The sequence below is a fragment of the Synchiropus splendidus genome, chromosome 18 (genome assembly GCF_027744825.2).
Source record: "Synchiropus splendidus isolate RoL2022-P1 chromosome 18, RoL_Sspl_1.0, whole genome shotgun sequence".
In the NCBI taxonomy this organism is placed as follows: Eukaryota; Metazoa; Chordata; class Actinopteri; order Syngnathiformes; family Callionymidae; genus Synchiropus; species Synchiropus splendidus.
Window position 1 is genome coordinate 12,128,461 of NC_071351.1, and position 19,924 is coordinate 12,148,384.

General features: G+C 44.5%; 3 protein-coding genes across 20 annotated transcripts; 2 read left to right on the forward strand and 1 right to left on the reverse strand.

The window, feature by feature from the left end:
- Nucleotides 1-28: 28 nt before the first annotated feature.
- On the reverse strand, nucleotides 29-10,529 carry tmco4 (transmembrane and coiled-coil domains 4). 18 transcript variants are annotated; one of them, XM_053849783.1, is made up of 18 exons: nucleotides 10,264-10,529; nucleotides 9,896-9,949; nucleotides 9,660-9,810; nucleotides 9,315-9,489; nucleotides 9,024-9,051; nucleotides 8,822-8,951; nucleotides 8,586-8,683; nucleotides 8,287-8,430; nucleotides 8,094-8,213; nucleotides 7,780-7,944; nucleotides 7,573-7,709; nucleotides 7,422-7,506; nucleotides 7,243-7,360; nucleotides 6,344-6,461; nucleotides 5,780-6,036; nucleotides 5,495-5,685; nucleotides 3,113-5,219; nucleotides 29-3,012 (listed from the first exon to the last, which is right to left on the reverse strand). In XM_053849783.1, the coding sequence occupies exons 1-16, from the start codon at nucleotides 10,304-10,306 to the stop codon at nucleotides 5,502-5,504; spliced, it is 2,007 nt and encodes a 668-aa protein (XP_053705758.1). In that variant the 5' UTR covers nucleotides 10,307-10,529; the 3' UTR covers nucleotides 29-3,012; nucleotides 3,113-5,219; nucleotides 5,495-5,501. The 18 variants fall into 18 exon arrangements, with proteins under 18 accessions (XP_053705758.1, XP_053705757.1, XP_053705756.1 ...); XM_053849781.1 differs by having other exon boundaries at nucleotides 31-3,012; nucleotides 3,113-5,031; nucleotides 5,094-5,219; nucleotides 5,495-6,036; XM_053849777.1 differs by having other exon boundaries at nucleotides 33-3,012; nucleotides 3,113-4,230; nucleotides 4,548-4,669; nucleotides 4,803-6,036.
- Nucleotides 259-2,127, forward strand: micos10 (mitochondrial contact site and cristae organizing system subunit 10). The gene is made up of 4 exons (XM_053849788.1): nucleotides 259-360; nucleotides 919-966; nucleotides 1,048-1,154; nucleotides 1,235-2,127. Exons 1-4 carry the CDS (start codon nucleotides 297-299, stop codon nucleotides 1,241-1,243), a joined length of 228 nt encoding a protein of 75 aa, XP_053705763.1. The 5' UTR covers nucleotides 259-296; the 3' UTR covers nucleotides 1,244-2,127.
- Nucleotides 2,184-6,166, forward strand: htr6 (5-hydroxytryptamine (serotonin) receptor 6). The gene is made up of 3 exons (XM_053849786.1): nucleotides 2,184-3,393; nucleotides 4,077-4,211; nucleotides 4,836-6,166. The coding sequence occupies exons 1-3, from the start codon at nucleotides 2,533-2,535 to the stop codon at nucleotides 5,190-5,192; spliced, it is 1,353 nt and encodes a 450-aa protein (XP_053705761.1). The 5' UTR covers nucleotides 2,184-2,532; the 3' UTR covers nucleotides 5,193-6,166.
- Nucleotides 10,530-19,924: the final 9,395 nt, after the last annotated feature.

The window sequence follows — 19,924 nt, forward strand, 5'->3', positions numbered from 1 at the left end:
TTTTTAAACAATGGTATTACAAAAAGGCAGCAACTTTAATTCACAATGCAGAATCACAATATGGGTAATGTGTGACAAACAGCAAAAAGGCTAGTCGGTTCTGCAGAAAATTAAGGCCACTTATTATTTTTTTCTGATCAAGCATCTGTTTTTTTTTTCGATATACCAATTGTGGATGAACAACATTTACAGAAAAAAACGAGTGTGTGCCTTGTCTTGAACGCGACACTAATTTCCAACTGTACGCGAATGCGTCACCGGAGTTTGACACTTCTAGCTTGCTGCTAACCCTTAGCATGTCTGCGACGGAGCTGGGGAAAAAGTGGGACCGATGCTTGGCAGACAGCGTCGTTAAGATCGGTAAGAGCTACATTTCTTTTGTTTGCAATGTCACCGTCATAGTTGTTGAATTGAGTCGGGCAAAGACGGATTCAAGCCCTTCCAACCGCTGTCATTGACTGGTCTGCATGCTAAACAGCTAGCCACGAGTGCTTCCTAAGGACACCCCGAGCACTATTAGCATGTTATTTGTTGGTGATGCAAATGTTGAATGGCTCCTTCCTGCCCACTTGAATTCGGATTAATTTGCAATTCGATATTGGAACGTGGATGCATCTTCAAGTGAAGCCAACCAGGCTGTTGATCGGCTGAAATTGACCGTTAATTCAAATGAATTAGCAAATTAGTCGCGATGATTTCATAGAAAGGTGGTGGTGTTTCAAAGAGTCAATGATGACGTCAAAAAATAAGCAGTGGTACAGGAATGTGCTCCAGAGCAGACGTAAAATCATGAGGACATCAAAATACCAACATAGTTGCAGGTTGATATTTGTATTTGTCAAAGATGAAGTCGAATTACTTTGTTAAGTTTACCACAACAATAAACTTTCCTCACATATTTGTTCACGTTGTTTCTAGGCACTGGACTGGGAATCGGAATTGTGTTTTCTGTCCTCTTCTTTAAGCGTAAGTCATCTTGAAACTAGAACTGTGGACTTCATCTAATATTGAGGAAATGTATGACACTTTTTCTTTATCCACTTCAAGGGCGGACGTGGCCGATCACCCTCGGCTCCGGGGTTGGACTTGGTATGGCATATGCCAACTGTCAGAATGACTTAAGGTCACATTATGTACAACACACAGCTGCAAAGGTTTGCCCAATTATTTACGCTCACAAATAAATAAAAATAAATAAACATCGTACTGACGGCTGCTTTTTGTTGCCCAACAGGAGCCGTAACTACAAGTCTTTGTTCTGTTGGTGGAAGATTGTGTTTGTCTCCTTGTCGAAAAATCACTTCAGGACAATTTATTTAATAAAATGATCGCCACAACAACAAACAAGTCTTGTTCATTATTTGCGTGAGAGAGCGGAGATGGCCACAAACAATAAACGCTCTTCAGCACAAACACTCCAGGGTTTAATTGCGGCTCTGGCGTCAGCGATTGGAGTCAAGTATTTTTGCCACCATGAATTGCTCCAATTATCCTGAAACTTGAGTGGGTTTTTCTGAAAGGCGTTCAGATGGAAGGAGAGGTGGTGACAGGTAATTGCCGAAGCATAAGGTGGTGGGTTCAGTGATGATGAAATGGGTCAGAGGGTTGGCAGCAGCCTGGATGAGGGGTAGTGATGGTGGGGATTATTGCATTCTGGATTAAGGTTTTAGAATAAATATGACCCTTTTATTTGACTTTGACAGAAAACCTGTACCTTAATCTGGTACTCCTTGTTTGAAGAAAGTTTGGTTTGAAGAGAGCCTGTGTGAATGATTCATTTCTCATTGGAAAGATGATAAAATGTCGACTGTAGTTAAGATGGAAGCCGTAGATAATTTAGAAACGGTATGAAGCACGCGACTGGAATCTTCATGATGCTGCTGGCATCACCTCCAATTCCTCACAGGGAGCAGTGAAAGTTTCAGCTCGACGTCTAAATCCACCATGACCAAACATAGAAAATCACCACCCACACGGGCTTCTGTGATGCGGAGTTGCCATGTCGTGGATGTGATTGAGGACGCTCATGCATCGACAGCTCGATGCTTTGACACGCACGATCTCGGTTGCTGTGGCTGGAGTGGCCGGCGTGGGGATTAACCAGGACGAGCGGCAGAACGAGAAGCACGATACCCACAGACACTTGTGACGGCTTCTTTGTTTCTCTGTCTCGCTGAAGGAGGCTCTTCTGTTCCTTTCAGTTTACATTATTTTTTTCATCTGTTGTTACTCTCTCAGGTTCTGATGGTGTTATGCCTATTTATGACTCATGTTGTGGTGCGCCCGCCTCCTCCTGTGACTGTCATCACTGTGTCATGCGGCTGAAAAACCCTTTGGAAAATACTGAATGGTTCATTCTGGCTTATGGCGGGGGGAGAGACATGCCAGCCTGAAGGGAGGGATGAGCCAAAGTGTTTGATACCGGAGAAGAGGGCAAGATGTTTACGAGGGAACCCAACTGCTTGGATCAGCTTTAGAAAGCCATTGGACTCGGAAACTTTTCTTTGAGCTCCTACATTGTTTCTCAGCAAGATGGTTGACACTCACCTGGGGAGCAGCTCCAACATCAGCTCTCCACACATCAGTGCCTGGAACATCAACGGCAGTGGCCCGTGGCTGCTGGCTTTCATGCTGACTGTGATCATCCTGGTGACGGTTTGTGGCAACACGCTCCTCATCGCTCTGGTCTTTGCACACCGCTCTCTCAGGTGCACCTCCAACTCTTTCCTGGTGTCGCTGTTCTTCTCCGACCTGATGGTGGCACTCGTGGTGATGCCACCTGCCATGCTGGACGTCTTGTGCGGGGCCTGGGTGCTGTGGCCGGGCTTTTGCCCTGTGTGGCTCTGCTTCGATGTCATGTGCTGCAGCGCCTCCATCCTCAATCTGTGTGTGATCAGCCTGGATCGCTACTTGTTTATCATCTCTCCGCTTCGCTACAAGCAAAGGATGACGCCTCCCCGGGCTCTGCTCCTGGTGGCAGCGGCTTGGGGGTTGGCAGCTCTAACATCCTTCCTTCCCATCAAGATGAAATGGCACAGTTTAGGCTACGGAAGCGGAAACACCAGCACATTCACTGAGAGCCTTTACCCAGAGTCCTACTTTCAACCCTCACCGTCTGGAGGTCTCTCCTTCCAGTGTCGCCTTCAGGTCACCCTGCCGTTCGCTCTGGTGGCCTCCGTCCTGACTTTCTTTTTGCCCTCCAGCGCCATTTGCTTTACCTACTGCAGGATTCTTCTCGCAGCACGCAGACAGGCCAAGAGGGTCGCTGCTCTCAGCCACCCTCCACATCCATATCCATCTCTTGGGGAACCATCTCGACCTCCTTCTCCTGGGGCTCAACAGGATGTGGATGACTGCAGTCAACAGGAGCATCAAATGCCACACAATATGCCGGTAAGCATTCTCAAATGCCAATCCCATATAAATAAAACATCCGACCAACTAATACAAAGGTATATGACATTCCATGACCGGCAAGGTATTGACCTACATTTGTGCAGAATTATGGACGACCTTTTGTGGGGATTTGATGAGATTATGTGAGGGTTATATATAGTAGCGCCTATTAACTTGAAGGGATGTGACCGTAAATTCTCTATAGGGATGTTGAGGAGCAATATACGATGTTAAACCCACAATGGTGAATTATGATCGTTTTGCTATGTAGATTGGTTTGTCATTTTTTTGTCATAATAATTCCACAATTCTGTCTCCCCTAATATGAAAATGGAATAAGATCAAGAAGGACATATGGGTTGTGATTAGTTCTCTGTCACTCCAAAGGTTCTAATGGAATCCAATGTAGGTCGGGGACGGACTGTCCATGTTTGTACTGAATATTGTGTCGACATAAGCAGGCAGCACCGCAGAACTGCTGCATGTTTTTAAAGTGAAAATGAATGAAATGAAAATGACTACATTTTTACAAAAAGAAGCAATATGGTGACAAAATGGGTACACAACACTGGCAAACACCTACTTGTTGAATACAAGAGACACCATTCTGGTCGTCTCTGTCCTCTACTTCCGGCAACAACTCCTTTTGATACATTTCTAAGCTGTTTTTTTTCCTCCAGCCATCAGCCAACAGCGAGCGCCGACTGGCTCACCGACAGGGTCGCAGGGCGCTGAAGGCCAGTCTGACACTGGGAGTGCTGCTGGGAATGTTCTTCGGTGCCTGGCTTCCTTTTTTCATCACCAACATGGCTCAGGTGAGTCAGCTCTCATTATCTGAGGCATGAAGACGAATTCAAGCGTCACTAATAAAATGTATTTTTCTTCAGCGCAATTAATTCAAGCTTAATCCACAGTCAAGTGCCAATTATTATCTTCCACTTTGGATCTTAATTCGATTGCACCCAGGAAACCTAGTTAAAAAGAATAAATAACAGAATCTAAATTGGTCACAATGACACTTCTAGTCATTTTAATTTCCCATCTGTGCCCTCACGCTTCTCCCCTGCATCACATGGAGGACTGAAAGCCTCGACTGTGTGTGTGTGTGTGTCTCCCTTCTTTTCACACTCAATGTGGTGTGTGAAACTCACCCCTCCTTCACGGTATTGGAAGCTCCTCTAACAGCTGTCTCCTCCTTCTCCATTCCTCTCTACACATCACTTTTTTTTTTTAAGCGGTCACGAACAAACTGCCAGTTCTATTCGGAGAGGATCTGATATAAGGAGCAGAAAGAGACGTGTTGGTCTGATGATACTGAAGTAGAAGCAGTATATTGGATCACATTTGATACACAGGCAGTTTGACATTTTCTGTCTTGTTTCTAGCTTTGTATAAGAGTGATATACTGGTAAAACTTGATGATGCTTCTTCTCTCCCAGGCTGTGTGCGAGTGCGTCCCTCTTGCGCTCTTCGACGCCATCACCTGGCTGGGTTACTGCAACAGCACCATGAACCCCATCATCTACCCACTGTTCATGAGAGACTTCAAGCGAGCACTGGGGAAGCTGATGCCCTGCTGCTCCTCTCAGTCCCCACGACGTCCCTCTCCTGCGCTCTCCCTTTCCCTGCGGAATTCTGGAGAGCCAAACATTGTCAGCACCTTGCCTTCTCCCCTGGCCTCCGACCCCATACATCACCCTGCGACAGCCACTGATGCCGTCAACCTGCTCGATGCCGAGCATGCTGGGATCCATATGCCGCTGTTGCTACCCAATCAGGTGGAGACCCTGGATTGACGCTGCATAACTCTCCCATCAGTTCCTCTGAACAGAAGTGGTAAAATGAGAGGACAACTTCTCCTCCAGAGGAAATTCAGCCAATTGAATTACACCTGAGCAAAAACCTGCAATGATTTCCATGGCAACCATCTTTAGTTGCACAATAGTCACATTCACTTCAGGATCAGTCAGTAAAATAGTCTTACACGATTTAGAAGCACTTCACAGGACTTGAGAGGAAACAACAGAAGCATTAACTGTCTGTGGACAGACTGCATTATGTTAGGTAATATTAATACCAACAACATGAATGGTGTCACCTCATATTCAATGAAGGCTAAAACATTGGTGAGCTGCTTTAAATAGATGTTCAGTCGTTTCATGATGAGGGTGTTTAGCTTTGATGGAGTTTTGGTTCTTGTGTGAGTTCTGTGGTCCAGTGGGTGTCGTCCCAACTCCATGAGATGGGTTCAGAATCCGGGTCGGCCACTTTGTCCGTGACGCAGGGTTCCTTCACAGAACATACATTCTCAGGGTCTTCTTCAGACACAACAGGGAAACTCATGTCCGGTTCACTCGGACTCTCAGTCTGAGCGTCACTCAACGTGTCCAGCAGGTCGGAGATATCCGGGATGTCCCAGCCGCTGTCCACCTCTGCTGCTCCGGCCTCTGCTGCTCCGGCCTTTTCACCCTCTTCCCCTTCAGGGTTTGCCAGAGACTGACCCACAGCGTCGACAAACCCTTCTGACCTACTTTCATCCGGAGGAAGAGCGATAGCTGCGCCAGGCACTTCTTTGGTCGGAACCCCAACTGCCACTAAGATGGTGTCCATTTGGCGCATGTAGTCCAGGTGACCTTTCACCTTAAAACAAATTTGAGTTGAGAGCTGCTCTGATTATAGAGGTGTTGTGTCTAAAGAGATTTCACTCATAGTGTGGACTCAAGGATTTTTATGATTTTGTTTGTTTTAAAAGTGAAAGATACTGTTTAACCTGGTGGTTTGATAGAAAGGCCATGGCCTTCTTCATACCCTTATCATGTGATGTCTTAAAATGATCTTTCTACATGTTAATAAAAAATTGGGCACATCTTCTCAGTGAGTGGTCGATATGTTTCTGAACAGAATGTTACATCATTTATGCTTCAAAAGGAAGCGATCAATGACTCACCACCGAAGACAGATCTACATTGATGATGCGCCGATCTTGGATGTTGACTGGCTGCAGACCAGCGACCGACAGCTGTGCTGCTGAGCCTCGGTACAAGTATCCAAGCAGCCAGTCTCCTCTGCGGATTGAAAAGTTTAACAATTCAAAGATGGACCAAATTGTCATTTACAACACCTGGCGCTTCATCTGGCAGCTCAACTATGGCTATGTTTTTCAATTCAAATGGCACAGGAAGTTGTTTTAAACATCAGAAACAGCAAATTATCAACTGACACAGACTGCCAGAGCAAATGTCCATGTAATAGAAGCAATTCTCGCTGCCCTCCCCAGCTGGTTCCTCAATTAATATTCGGCGAAATGCAAATCCATGGACGTGCATGCACTCATGGCTGCATTAATACACAATAATGAGTCACGGTAAAAAACTTCCATCCCAGGATGAAATGTGCAAAGAGGTTATCATGGCTCCAGCTATTTGACTGACCACTGAGGTATCAAAATAATACCTTTAAAGACACCTCGAAGTGTGGAATTATGAAAACCTTGATATAGCAAGCTGCATTTTATTTCTCACCTGAGCCAGCACTAAAACTGCTACTTTTAAGTCAAGGTTTAGTGTTTAAAATACTGATGGCACCTTGTTTGAATAGTGCTCCAATGTCCACATGCTGAAACACGTGTGCCCAAGTGAAGTTGTTTGTTTGCACAGGGGTGAATGTGTATTTTTCATATCTTTTTCACAACGAGCAAACATTCCCATCACAAAAGTCTTGACATTTACCAAATGCGCCTGCGTTCTGTCTGTCATATAACTGCAGTAGCGAAAGGAGATGGCCGATGCTTCCTCTTTGACCTTGATGATACAGGACATAGGATGAAGAAAAGAAAAAAAAAAGTACCTGCAGTACCCGTTTACTATTTTCCCAGCAACTACCCTCGTCATTCTCTTCCAAGCCCTCTCAGAGCCATCCACTGGGGCCCCCAAGAGGACGACATCCTCCACTACACCTTCACAGCCTGCAGAGCAAACCAGCATAACTCAAACGTCAGCATGTTTTGTGGTTGAAAATAAACCTACCTTGATCATTGGCAAGTTCCTGCAGGCAGAAATAGATGACTCTAGCACCAAGACTGAAGCCGATGAGGCTGACTGGGCGTTTCCCCTTCGAAAAGAACGAACTGTGAAACCTGGCATGAATGAACTGTAATATTTCCTCTCGGACTGGTACCTGCTGTCTGCTTCTTAAAACCTGTGCCAGATGTTTCCCCACCTCAGCAGAGCGGTTCAGACAAACGCACCACGGATGGTCGATGACACTGGCTGCCGCTAACAAGGAAGCTGGCCAGGTCAGAGCCGTCACTATACCTGGATCATCACGGTGACATTGTGCTGTCAGTCAGAAGCTCTGTCTTAGTGCATGATGTTTGGCTCCTACCTGATAACACTGTGTACTTGAGGGCTTCCTGGGCTACCATGCTGACCAGACCATCTAACAGGGACGCCATAATCGAGCCAAGATCTCGAAGAAACCGGGACTCCCACACCAGACAGTACTGCTCCCCACACTCCCCGAGACAGGACCAGGGGGCCTGGAAGGAGCCTGGAAATGAGTAAAAACATATGAATGATTATGCACTGTTTGTCCATTTTGTTTTCATACCAACACAGAATAAAGGCAATAGAATGTAATCTGGGAAAAGTATGTTGTTATGTACAATTTATCGGCCAAAAATAGAAAGGATGTGTTACTGTATTTGCCGCTGCAGAGCCAGCCGGTCACTGCGATGGTGAGATGAAGATGCTTCCCAGGGCTCAGTGGCAAGAATTCAAACTCCTCAATTGCACCAACACATTTGTTCATCTTATAACCTGGGGGGGAAAAACTGAATCCAGCAAAGGCATTTTTGAGATGATATATTCAAGCTATTCCTCGTGAACTGACCCGTCAGTCCAGCACCGGCTGCCCCAAACAAGGAGGCCATTATTGCGATGCCAGTGGCTGAGCCCAGTGCAGCAGCTCCTCCAGCACCGATGACAGCGCCGGCACCTGCTGCCACCAATGGTGCTGCCAGGCCGCCAGTCAAACCTGATGGGACCAAACAAAAGTTGAAAGACCTCGGGACTTAGTCGTTTTGGGTATAATAAACATGTCTTCGATGAGGGAGCTGGTAAAGTGATTTAAATGATCACCTGACTGTTTCACTATTGACTACAATATGCGTATTGATGCCACTCACTTACCTATCACAGTTCCGCCACCAACAGTGGCGAGTCCAATGAGAAAGTAGCGCCGTAACTTCCGCCCTCTTTCTCGCTTCTGCCTCCGTGAAGATTCCTCTCTAAACAAAACCAAGTCAATATTGCAATGTATCCAGGGTGATAATGAAATAAATATGCAGCTGCCAGGATAAAGCAGGTGTGTTTCGTCTTGCTAAGAGCTACTGATAATGTTTATTTGAATAGAACTTTTAACTCACTCGCTTTCCTCCACTTTCTCCCTCAGACTCTCTCCCAGCGTTTCCTCAAACTCCTCCATCTGCTCAACAGCGACTCTGAGCAGACAGCAGACATGCCGGATGAGAACTCTTGCTCTGGCATCATACTGGCCTGAATGAAGAAAGCAAAGCATATAAAGCTGAAAACAACTGCGCTTGCTAAATGAAATGACAAAGTGCTTACCATCTTTGATCGAATACGACACCAGATCCTGCCATCAGCAAAAAGGCAAGTTAGGGACAGTGTTTGTCCAAATACATGCCATCAGTTTCACAACAGATCAAGCAAAAAGTTCCGGGCAATATTTGGTATAAGACAGTAACAAGTCACCGTAATAACACTGCAATAGCATCAATGCTTACTGCATTATATGTATCAATAACCAAATTAAAATGACTTATTTTCATGCATACTAAATGAGGTCAACACATTTTTGGACAACTACTGTAGACTCTTGGAGTCATAGGTCCTCACCTGAATGATGGGGGTTGCCCCCTCAGCAAGCAGCGGCTCTGTTTGCAGGACAGAGAGGAACGTGTCGGCACCTTCACAGCCCAAACCACTTAGAAATGCTCCCATGACTGGCATCACAGACTCATCCAAGCCCAGCCACCTGACAAGACCTTGTAGATACTGTTCCCGAAATGTGCTGAAGGGGACATTTTGCCATCAAAACAACAGCCTGGTGAAAGACTTATTTGTCCTTATGTTATTATAAAATGACCTCATACTATAAATTAAATCCAAATCCAATAAATGTCAGGTGTTAGAAGTGGACACGGCTTCTTTATCAGTTGCCAGTCACCTGTGAGGATCTACCTGTTTTCAGGTCCAGCAAACAACTGGCCCAGTGAGACAGCACATACTGCAGCATGAGCGAATCGTCCCTGTTCGCTCAGTCTTCTGCTCATGATCTCATCCTGGTTCTGGTCACATGGGCCATCGTGCGACGTAGCCGTCCCCCCTGGGTCTAAGGTGACATACAAACAAAGATTAATAATTCACGTCTTGAGTGAGATTCAGACTTTTATCGTGTGTACGGCCCAAAACCTCACCGAATGCTTCAAAACGACACAACGCACCTTCGTGGTTCTGTCCCAAACTTTGAGCTGCAGTATTTCCCAACATTAAAAGAATTCACTTTTAAATCTTGTGCTTTTCGAACAGAGTCTGGAGTGCATAACATCGACTTCCGCTACTTCCGCAAATACATCGAATCTTTCTTCGTCGAGTGTACACACAAGTGGTTTAAATAACAGTTTACAAACAGTTTATACCAGTTAGCCTATGCTAATGTTTGCTATCTAAACTGCAATACAAGAAGTTGTTCGCTGAAACAGATGTTCGCAGAGTACGCTTAAATGACTCACCAATTACCTCTCTAAAACCGTCTAAAAACTACGGGTGAAAATGTGAGTGATACCTGGTGTGAAACAGTTGTTCACACTGTTTGGCGTCCTCTCCATCTTTATCCCAGAAATCTAAACAAAAACGTTGAACTTTTGTGGCCTTCAGGTACTCGGCAAGAGCTCGGGTATTTCATGATCACTGGCTCAACACGATTCACGATGACTTCACACGACACTTAATGTACACCAAAAAATGAAACATAGACTATATTAGACGTTTTAACTGAGAAGGTTCCCAAAAATGATGAATAACTGGCAACTTCTGGCGTCATTTACGTTGCCTTTGGTAGACAGTGAACGTCTCATAAGATGAAGTTTGAAAGTGACGTAACTTCCACGTACGCTTAAAACAGCTGATGAGTGCTTTTATTTTGTATTGCGTCACCGTGCAGTTAAAGGAACTCACGTGCGAACATTGAACTTCACTATTCTGAAACATGTTTCTAAAACAAAAGCATCACAACCGTCAACTGTCCAAGACCGTCCGATGATACCACCGCCCAGCAGGGGGCAGCGTTACCCCGGCCATTATTGAACCGGCAGTTCCGTTATTGTTTCCACTTCAATAAAAGCGATTTTGCGATCACAATCATCGTTTTGCAACCATGCAAATAACGTTTTTCAACTCAATGAAATGGGTAAAAATTTGTTCACTGTGGAGCCAAGGACACTCGTGTTTTATCAGTCATAAGTCTAGAAGCAAAATATTACAGTGAAATGATTGTTTCAGTCAGTGAAGACATTAAATGGTGATCAAGACGCCACAGTCACAAGAGATGCACCACCCACGAAACTGCTCAGAGCAACTTAGGTCTGTAGAATTAACATTTTATATGCTCACTCAGCACTTCGGAACTCATGTTCAATGGGACATCAACCCGCTTTTGATAAAGTTGCACACTGTTTTCTTACATCTTATGAGTCACACAGGCTGTGTCACAGTCCACTGTATATACTGAAATATATATTTAAGAATAGGGCTCTACATTGGCAGCTATCTAGGTATACCATCCAAATCTTGACACAGGAGTGACAATACAATACAGTAATAGTGGTATTTTGTCATATTTGTTGACAAAGAGCCATTATTTTAAGAGGGAAAAAAAACACATAACACAAATATGAGGAGCATGAACATAAGCAGCACCTGAGAGAGCATCTCTTGTCAGGTGTTTTCCATGGTATTTTCAGGAAATCGAGAGCAGCCTGGGAGGAGGAGCATGCTAAAGATAAAAACAAGAGAATTTTAGAAAAAGGTCAACCCCCGTGTCGAACCTCCAGAGAGTGGATCCGTGCTGATCTTATTGTTGAATTTCCTGTGATATTAAAAAATACACAAGGGGGAGCAGAGCCACCCACGGACTCCCTTCCGATTTGCTTCATCATTTCCTTTCCCTGGCATCCATTTCATCCTTCTCCGTGTTTTCCAGTCAGCTCGGTGACAATGCTGAAGGCCAAACACCGGATAAAGGTGCTCCAGGTCGGCGGATGACACTTCACACTGGTCTCCATGCGGCAGGACTGTTGTAACAATGAGAACACTTTATCAAAATAATATGCCGGTCTTGTCACAGAGGAATCTCCAGACTTACGTGGGCTGGATTTGTCTGCCTGAGACTGGGATCCTGTTTATACTTTCCGCGGAGCTCTCTTGTGTATTATAAACAAGTCACTACGTGCTGTAACACACACAACCACTTTCAAATGATGGTTTAAATTTGGACTCTCCTTTCTTGCGTTCTATAAACAGTGATTTATACATGACACACCTTAAGTACTGCATGCTTGGTACGTAATAGTACACATGCCCAGAGTGATTTCCACTAAAACCGCCACATAGTTTACAAAACATATTGTAATTGCTGAACAGCAGTCAAGTGATGGGGTGAAGATATTGTGGTTGAATTATAAATCATCTTGTCTGACTGAATTCTGAACACTTCAGTTGCATCAGTTCAGCTTCAGAAGTGATTTAGCCAAACTACAGCTACAACTAGAGACCAGAGTTTCACAACTCATATCGAATATAACCTAATTTCCAGATTACCGTAAAAGAGAAATTAGATTTTTAGTTGATATATTTTTTTAATGATTAAAAAAGGCAATTTTAGCGTTTGATTTATTTGAGCATATTTTGTTTGGTGGGCTACACACTGACAATGAGTGATCTAACTGGTGTTGAAGGCCTCAAAATACGGAAAATATTGAATAGTTTATTGACATTTCTTTTGGTCTTTGGGTATAAAACACAATAAATTCATAACGTGATGTTTATACAGCGCTTTTGATGGTCACCACTCATGTAAGACCCTCACTGCGACCCATTTTATGAATAGTCTGTGATTTATTGTGTTATTCAAGAGGTGTGCCGAGGTGAGAGGTGGATTGATGTGGGCCGAGGAGGGGAGTAGGAAGTGAGGGAGGAAGCAGACAGAAGACAGGGTTGTTGTTGACTGAAACTGAGGGAGGGAGAATAAATAGAACGGGAAGGAATTAACAATAATATTTCCAAACAGTACTATGAGGCAGGAGGTTTATTTTTAGGCCTTCTTATATCCTTCTTGAAAATAGCTTCCTCACTTGATCGAGAGGAGAGATATGAATTTACTGCATAAATGTGAGTCAGTTTTCCAGGTGGGGAGAACAGAACCGACAAGACCGGCAATGATTCATTTCAAGGGCTAAAGGGTTAAGATTACAATAAATAAAAGACTTAATATATGGTTTTCTGTGCTACAGTTGAGTGTCCCAGGCATCACTGCATTGTGCCAGCACGACTTGTGTGGGAGAAATGTGTCTGAATCTGAACTCAAGGTCATTGACAGTGAGTCAACTGCACAGAATATTTCAATATTATCATATTGCACCTAAGAACCGCACGTGTGAGCCAGATGGAGGATGAAGCCGAAGGGGTTAATTAGTTCGAAGGAAACATGTTATTAAGATTCCTCCTCAGGAGACCGCCAGCGTTCGTACAAAGACGTTGAAAGAAGCTGAACGTCTCCCTGAGTTCGTGGAAACTTGGCTCATTCGCGATCCATCTTCAGGGGACCATCAATGTTTCCACTGATCCGTGTGCTTCTCCTTAACATCACAATAAGCTCAAAACAAGATAGTAGCTCGCATGAAACCCCTTTTGTGTTGACTCTCCTGCCTCTGAGCTAATATTTATCCTGTTTCAGCCGCTGGATCCCTCGAAATATTTCGTTAAGAGGAAGGTAAACCCAGTTGGCAGCCTCCACGTCTCGCACATCGATCTACCCTGCGGCTAAAACGCTCCTTTCCTCTCGTGGCTTCAGAGCTGTCACACTATCTCCCGGCTTGAGTGTGTGCTTTCAATGGATTACTCATTGAAAAACAGACTGGAACCAGACAAGTTCAAACACAACCCCCCCCTCCCTTTCTCCTCCGTAACACTTCGCCGCCAGACAATGACAGGCGTCTTTCGCTCTTTATTTTTTGTCGCGCTGACACCCGGCACAGGAGACGAGCTGAGTGAAACTAAGACGGAGTGGACGGTGCGACCTTGAGGGCAGCGCCGAGGGCGTGTAGCTCCATAAAGACGGAGCAGGAAGTAGGAAGCAGATAAGCAGAGCGGAGAACATGTCTGGAAGTGAAAGGCGAGGACTTAAGTGAGCGGGGCGGTGAGGGAGCGGATGAGGATGACAGGTGATGGTGTTAAAAGGCAGGATGGACTGAACAGTCAATCCGTCAATAAAGGCTGCTCTACACACCAGGTGTTCTCCAATCCGATATTTAGAAATCAAGCAGGTGGAAAAACGGTGGCTGCTGGATGATATAAACGCAACCAGCGGGTGGGTCTTATCAAACTTGCCAGACACTCAAATGTAACCTGCCCAGACAGACTCCAATGGCAACCTAATGACAACAAATCCAGCTTCTCCTGAACCTTCAGACATACCACAAAAGTGACTTCAGCAGGCTTTTGTGAGCATCTCTCCATGCCGAGATTGATTCCGTGGGTGCGTGCCCGTCTGTGTCAGCGTACATGTGAGGGCTTGAGTGTGACGTTGTGTTTGAATAGCGTGAGTGTTACCAAGGGTGGGAGGCAGCTGGGAAAGGCAGGGGGAAAGAGGGAAGAATGGAGAATCCAGATGCTCGGCACTGTGGCCAGAAATATTTAGGACAGCAGCTGTAAAAGGTAGGCGTGGATCATTAACTGTATCGTAAACAGATGTGTTCCTTCATTCACAAAAATGGGAGAAAAAGCTCTAGAAAAAACTAGATATCACTAGTAAACACACGACCAACAAGTCTCGTTCATCTGCAGGATTAAATGTCATAACTGACGACACATATTAATGTTCTCCATGTAGCATCACACTGATCTAATTGGGAGACTTTCCTTGGACTTCTATTCCTGTAGCACTCTTTTAAACTTGGAGTGCATTGTAGACTGAAGTAGAACTTGAGATCCAGGAATATAACTGGTATAAACAGGATACCAGTCAAACCAGCCCACGTAAGACTTGAGCGACGCCTCCAAGTCACACAGCTGCGCCAGACGTGGACATTGATAAGACATTGAATTCCTACAAGTAAAACTCAAAGGAATAGCAATGGAAGTCTAACATGATCCAGCCAATGAGAGTACGGCCTGCTGGGACCGCAAGAGTGGCAGCTAGCAACGGCAACCAGAGCAAAGCAGCACCAAGTATATAAGCTCTTTTATTTGTGACCTTCGTCTATTGACAATACCTGAAATATCGCACAATATAGAGCAAAGTGGAGGGTGTAATCGAATTGTTTACATTAACATTGCTATTCCTCCAAATTCTGGACGTTGCAACTTAATGTATTTCCTAAGTATTTTTTTAAATTCTGAATAAAATAACTCAAGATGAAACTTCTACTTATATAGAGTTGAAAGTCTGGCTTCCTTAACCAGATCATATTTTTCATATATTTTCTGTTGCACCACCCAGGAAGAAGTAAACGTTTGGTGCCCCCCAATTCTCTGCCTTCATTTTCATCATTTGTCTATAAAATTATTTTAAGTACACCTCGGCATAACATTGTATCCTTGTATACGTTTACATTGCAAGCAAAAATAACTTACTAACTTGCAAAAAGAACTTACAAAAAAATAACTTTAGGAACATGGTTTTGGTCTGTAACAGAAAAGACTTAGTTAAGTGCATAAATTAGCTTGAAAAAAAAAAAAACATTCCTCCCAAATCGCTCCACCTGCCCCATTATTTGAGAAGGAGTGCCTTAAAAGACAAAAATGAAACTGACCAAAGCTCTGGTGTGAACTGTTGCAGTGCTTCATGGAACTGACTGAACTGACTTCAGATGGGCAATGACAAGAGACTGTACTGGGTAGATAATCATGTAGTCATGGGTCGTATGTGACCCACATTGCTTCAGTTCTCTTTCGTTTCTCGACAACCACAACCAATTTTACTTGACACAAAGGTCCATCAGAGACAGGTTTGCGCCTCCTTCTCTTGCTTTTTGTTTGTTTTTGTTTTGCTTCCCTGAGGCAGTGGAATTCCACACAGGACATTTTACCTCCAGCAGTTACAGGGCCCCTGAAGAGACGACTGTCAATAGACATGCTTTTCTATTGCAGTTGTGCCCCAGTAAAAACAACTTCCGTCGCAGTGGAATCCAGCAGGGCTCACCTTGCTCAGCTAACCTGTGCAACCCAAGTTCGTCTGAATCATTGCGAACCTCTCCCACCAGTTTCCACAGATTGATTTGGTGATGCAGCTTTAGCACAGGACTGGGCTGTTTGTGTGGGAAACGCCTGTAAAATCCAGCCAACCGTAGTGTTCCATCTTTGTGGTTAGGCACTGCGGGCACTCTGACACGAATGACTCACCCTCCATGACCTTTCCCATCTCGCTCCAGAATAAAAGATAACTCTTTATTCCAGTCAAGTTTAGACACGGGGGCAGGTCGAAGCAGTGAATGGAATTTCCTTTTTTATTCGGCTGACCTTTAGTCAACAAAGAAATGGATCATTTAGTCCACGGAGAAGTGGAAAGATCCAGTGGAGCTGCTCCAAGTGGTTTAATGGTTTCTCACTTGCAGCTGGGATTCACAACACACTGAATTTTCAGGTGTTTCATGACCTTTAATGATCCTTTGTTAGTGCCAGCGTTTGGTGATTAAAAATAGACGACAAAAGGATTCATTTATAAGTGAAGCTCCTCAGCATCTACCCAGTACAGTAAGGCCATTGTCTGAGGAGACCACTGGAAGGGATTTGAGCCAGCTACCTCCTTCGACCAAACTTGGCAAGAGGAGAACTCGTGACATTTAACTGTGGAAACTTGAAGTGGGTGTTTCCCTCCCCAGTGTTGAGACCCACTGTCCTTTATTGCAAAACAGATGTTGTAACTAATGGGACCGTCCTCCCCGGGTTCCAATACAGTGAGCAGACTCCTGAGCTTTTACCCCAAAATAAATGAACAGGGAGATTTATTCTGTGAAAACTAGGGGTGGAATTTGGTTTAAAAAATGAATCTAGTTAATTTGGTGTACTACTGAATCAAATGATGGACCCATACATACAGTTAAAGAACAAAATATTGTTTATTTTGCATCAGTTTGACAATAGCACAATAGGTCACGATGGTGGCTATATTCAAGTTTTTCATCACCTTATTTAAACTAAAGCTCTTTTAATGTCTTGAAAATATTTGTAGCAGAATTTCAATTTTATAAGAATTTCAAGTACATTCAGAGTGGTGGAAACCTTGGTCATTGTGTCGTGAAAAACCTCCCTGAACAAAAGCAAACAGATGCTTTTGTTTGCTTTTGTTCAGGGATTCCTCCATGTTTGTTGTTGTTGTTCTCATCCCAGCTGCCACGTGTCTTGTGCATCGGAGTGGACCAGAAACTCCTGCACTAACAAAGGTTCCCTGTTGTCTGGAGAGAAAACTGTTACATGAAAAGAATTTCAAGTGCTTCAGGTATTTTACTGAGTTATCGCCTCCTGCATACATACTGTTTGCAAATTAAAAACATGGATAAAATTGCAAAACTAATGACTAAAAAATGATTTTAATATCCTCCTCCCAAACATGCCAAGTGTTGCCCATCTTCATGGAACAGTTTGCTTGGCATTGGACTCAAGTCAATATGCTGACAAGGCGACATTCTATTTCCAAATGGCAGCAGCCTCGCATCAACTCTCTCTACCTGAACCTACAGTAGGTACACTGTAACAGCACCAACACCATGAGCATCACACTGGACTGAGGCACGAACACACTATTGACAACTGTACTGTTCTGTCATGCTCCTGTCTTAGTCTGAATGCATAAATAAAACAATCATAAAGGTTGACTTTCTAGTTTTATGACCACATAGTTGATCGCTACTGTTTCCTTTATGGATTCACATCCACCCTTCTGTGGCTTAACACAGAGAACAAGAAGCTAGGAGACAAATAAAGGACTTTCTTCCTCAAAAAAGAGTTTGATTCAAAGCAGAATTATGCTAGGAACTAGAGGTGTGTAACATTTATAACTAAACAAAGTGGACTGAACAAAGCCTCTATGACATCACAGCGGATGCAGGGCTTCGCTCACATGACAGTTTTCAGTCCTTTAATTTGTCAAATCAAAGTCCTGGGAACAAATAAAAAAAACAACTACCCATCTTCCCTAATATTTGCTTGACCACCCGCAACAGACAAAAACCAAGCACGGACCATTTTAAAAAAGACTATGGACCAGGCGGACGACTCCTCACAGATGACACAGAACGATGTGTTCGAGCTGGTCCACGCGTTCTTTGTGGAAATGGACGCAGGACAGTGGTCGGCCCTCAAGTCTGGGAATCCAGATTTTAGCACCAAATTTAAACTGGCTCAACTCCTGATGAACATCGTCGCAGGGATAGCCAAATCCTTCTTGGGGTCTGTGGAGAACCTGGACATGGTCTCCGAGAGACTCATCCTTTCCTCTGTGGAGGACACCGTGCCTCAAACCTTTGGCCTGGTCCTGAACGTGAAGGAAGGCGACATCAACAGCGACAGCAAAAAGAAGTTGACCAGCCTTGTTGGTCAGGAGGTGACTCAGAATCTAAGATCCAGTCTGTCTGGCAACACCCAGTACTCGGATGAAGATGTATCTTGCCGGCTTTGTTTGATGGTCCACTTTGCTAGCAAAATGATAAAAGACTTTTTGGAAAAGGTTTTTTGCAATCCATGCTCAAGAGTCACGCGGCCACGTAAGAAGCAGAGGGAAGTGGTTTATCAGGATTTGGAAGAGAATGGAGACGAAAATCTGGACACTAGCTTGAGAACAACAGCGGACGCCATCCAGGAAATCGTCCTCAGAGACTTGTGGGAAATTACAGAGCCTATTTTAGGGGACCTGGGTGGCGGCTCAAACACCCAGCTCCTTCAGCTTCATTTTCAAGCGGCGTCAAGTGAAATAGCTGAGGTTATTCACCGAGCCAGGTGCCTGGAAAACATGGACACCTGTGAGTGCGCAAACTACAACCCTCAGGAGAAGTGCTTCCAGTTCGTCAAAGTCAGCATCAGACGGATCTTTGCGAAATATATTTTCAAAACGCTGCTGCAGCACGGGTTGGCGCAGGTTGAATCGGAGTTTAAAAGCGGCTTAATGACGAAGAGCAGCCAGAACTTTCTGTCGAATTTGGCCGGGATTCCAGAGGATGAGCAGGAGAAAACACGCGTGGCGGTCGAAAGCGCTAAGAATGTCTATGGTTTACAAAACATTAAGTTGCTGAGTGATTTAATGTACGACAACATCCAAGCCTCGCTACCGCAGATTAGGAATAAAACACAGCAGGAGCAGGACGATCTCTACGTCATGATCGCCAACAGGATCCGGACTGTTGTGAAGCTGGTGAAATGGTGGCTTACGAAGCAAGGCAACATCTATAGCGAGAAGCTAGCCGCACTCCTGATCGAATCATTAGACCGAAGAGAAGCCATGACACAGCAGATACCCTTCGAGATCACTGAAGTAGAGATCATCCCTGGCGGCTACGCGGAGGCGGCGGAGGATCCTCCACCAGAACCGATTGAACTGAACGAAATAAATCTGCAGAAACTGGTGAAAAAGCTGGTGTTTCACATTTACAGCCAAGCTGACATCAAGTGGCCGCTGAAGAACCCTGACAGCGTCACCGACAAGTTGTTCCAGGCGTCGTGGGCTGCCGTCGCCAACGTGGACCTAAGCATGACGGCGAGCCAGTACGAAAAAATTGTCAAGGGGGTTTTTAAAAAGTTGCTGAAGAAGCTCGGCCCTGCTGACAACATACTGGTTTTAATGACTTTACAAAAACCGGTGCTCGAGGAGGCTGTGGCACTGGCTTTTAAAAACTACCTGCTGAAGCTGAAAAATAATAACTGCTGCTTTAAACCTGGGTGTCTATAGTAGTCGGTGCAACAGGGGACTGAGCCTCTTTGCTTCAGGAGACTGTAAATGTTGAAATGTCATTGCTGTTCTTAATCCTAGGTCCAGCGTCCTCCACTGTTCATGATCGGAATGGACTGATCTTTGAGGTGTTTAGGTTCATACAGTACTGGGTTTGAGTCCAAGCACATGGTCCATGGAGACCCATGGAGTCTCAAAAGACAACGTTCTTTATCAATGTTTTTTTAAAACAAAAAAATCAACCCAATTCTGAATTATAAATATGATATTTTTTTATGAGTTATGTATA

Coding starts and splice junctions, on each gene's coding strand:
- tmco4 (XM_053849781.1), bottom strand. CDS start 10,306: ATGGAGAGGACGCCAAACAGTGTGAACAACTGTTTCACACCAG. Junction 8,214..8,286: donor AGCCGGTGCTGGACTGACGG/GTCAGTTCACGA, acceptor TTTCCCCCCCAG/GTTATAAGATGAACAAATGT. Junction 7,945..8,093: donor GCTCTGCAGCGGCAAATACA/GTAACACATCCT, acceptor ACTCATTTCCAG/GCTCCTTCCAGGCCCCCTGG.
- micos10 (XM_053849788.1), top strand. CDS start 297: ATGTCTGCGACGGAGCTGGGGAAAAAGTGGGACCGATGCTTGGCAGAC. Junction 361..918: donor AGACAGCGTCGTTAAGATCG/GTAAGAGCTACA, acceptor CGTTGTTTCTAG/GCACTGGACTGGGAATCGGA. Junction 967..1,047: donor TTCTGTCCTCTTCTTTAAGC/GTAAGTCATCTT, acceptor ATCCACTTCAAG/GGCGGACGTGGCCGATCACC.
- htr6 (XM_053849786.1), top strand. CDS start 2,533: ATGGTTGACACTCACCTGGGGAGCAGCTCCAACATCAGCTCTCCACAC. Junction 3,394..4,076: donor AAATGCCACACAATATGCCG/GTAAGCATTCTC, acceptor TTTTTCCTCCAG/CCATCAGCCAACAGCGAGCG. Junction 4,212..4,835: donor TCATCACCAACATGGCTCAG/GTGAGTCAGCTC, acceptor CTTCTCTCCCAG/GCTGTGTGCGAGTGCGTCCC.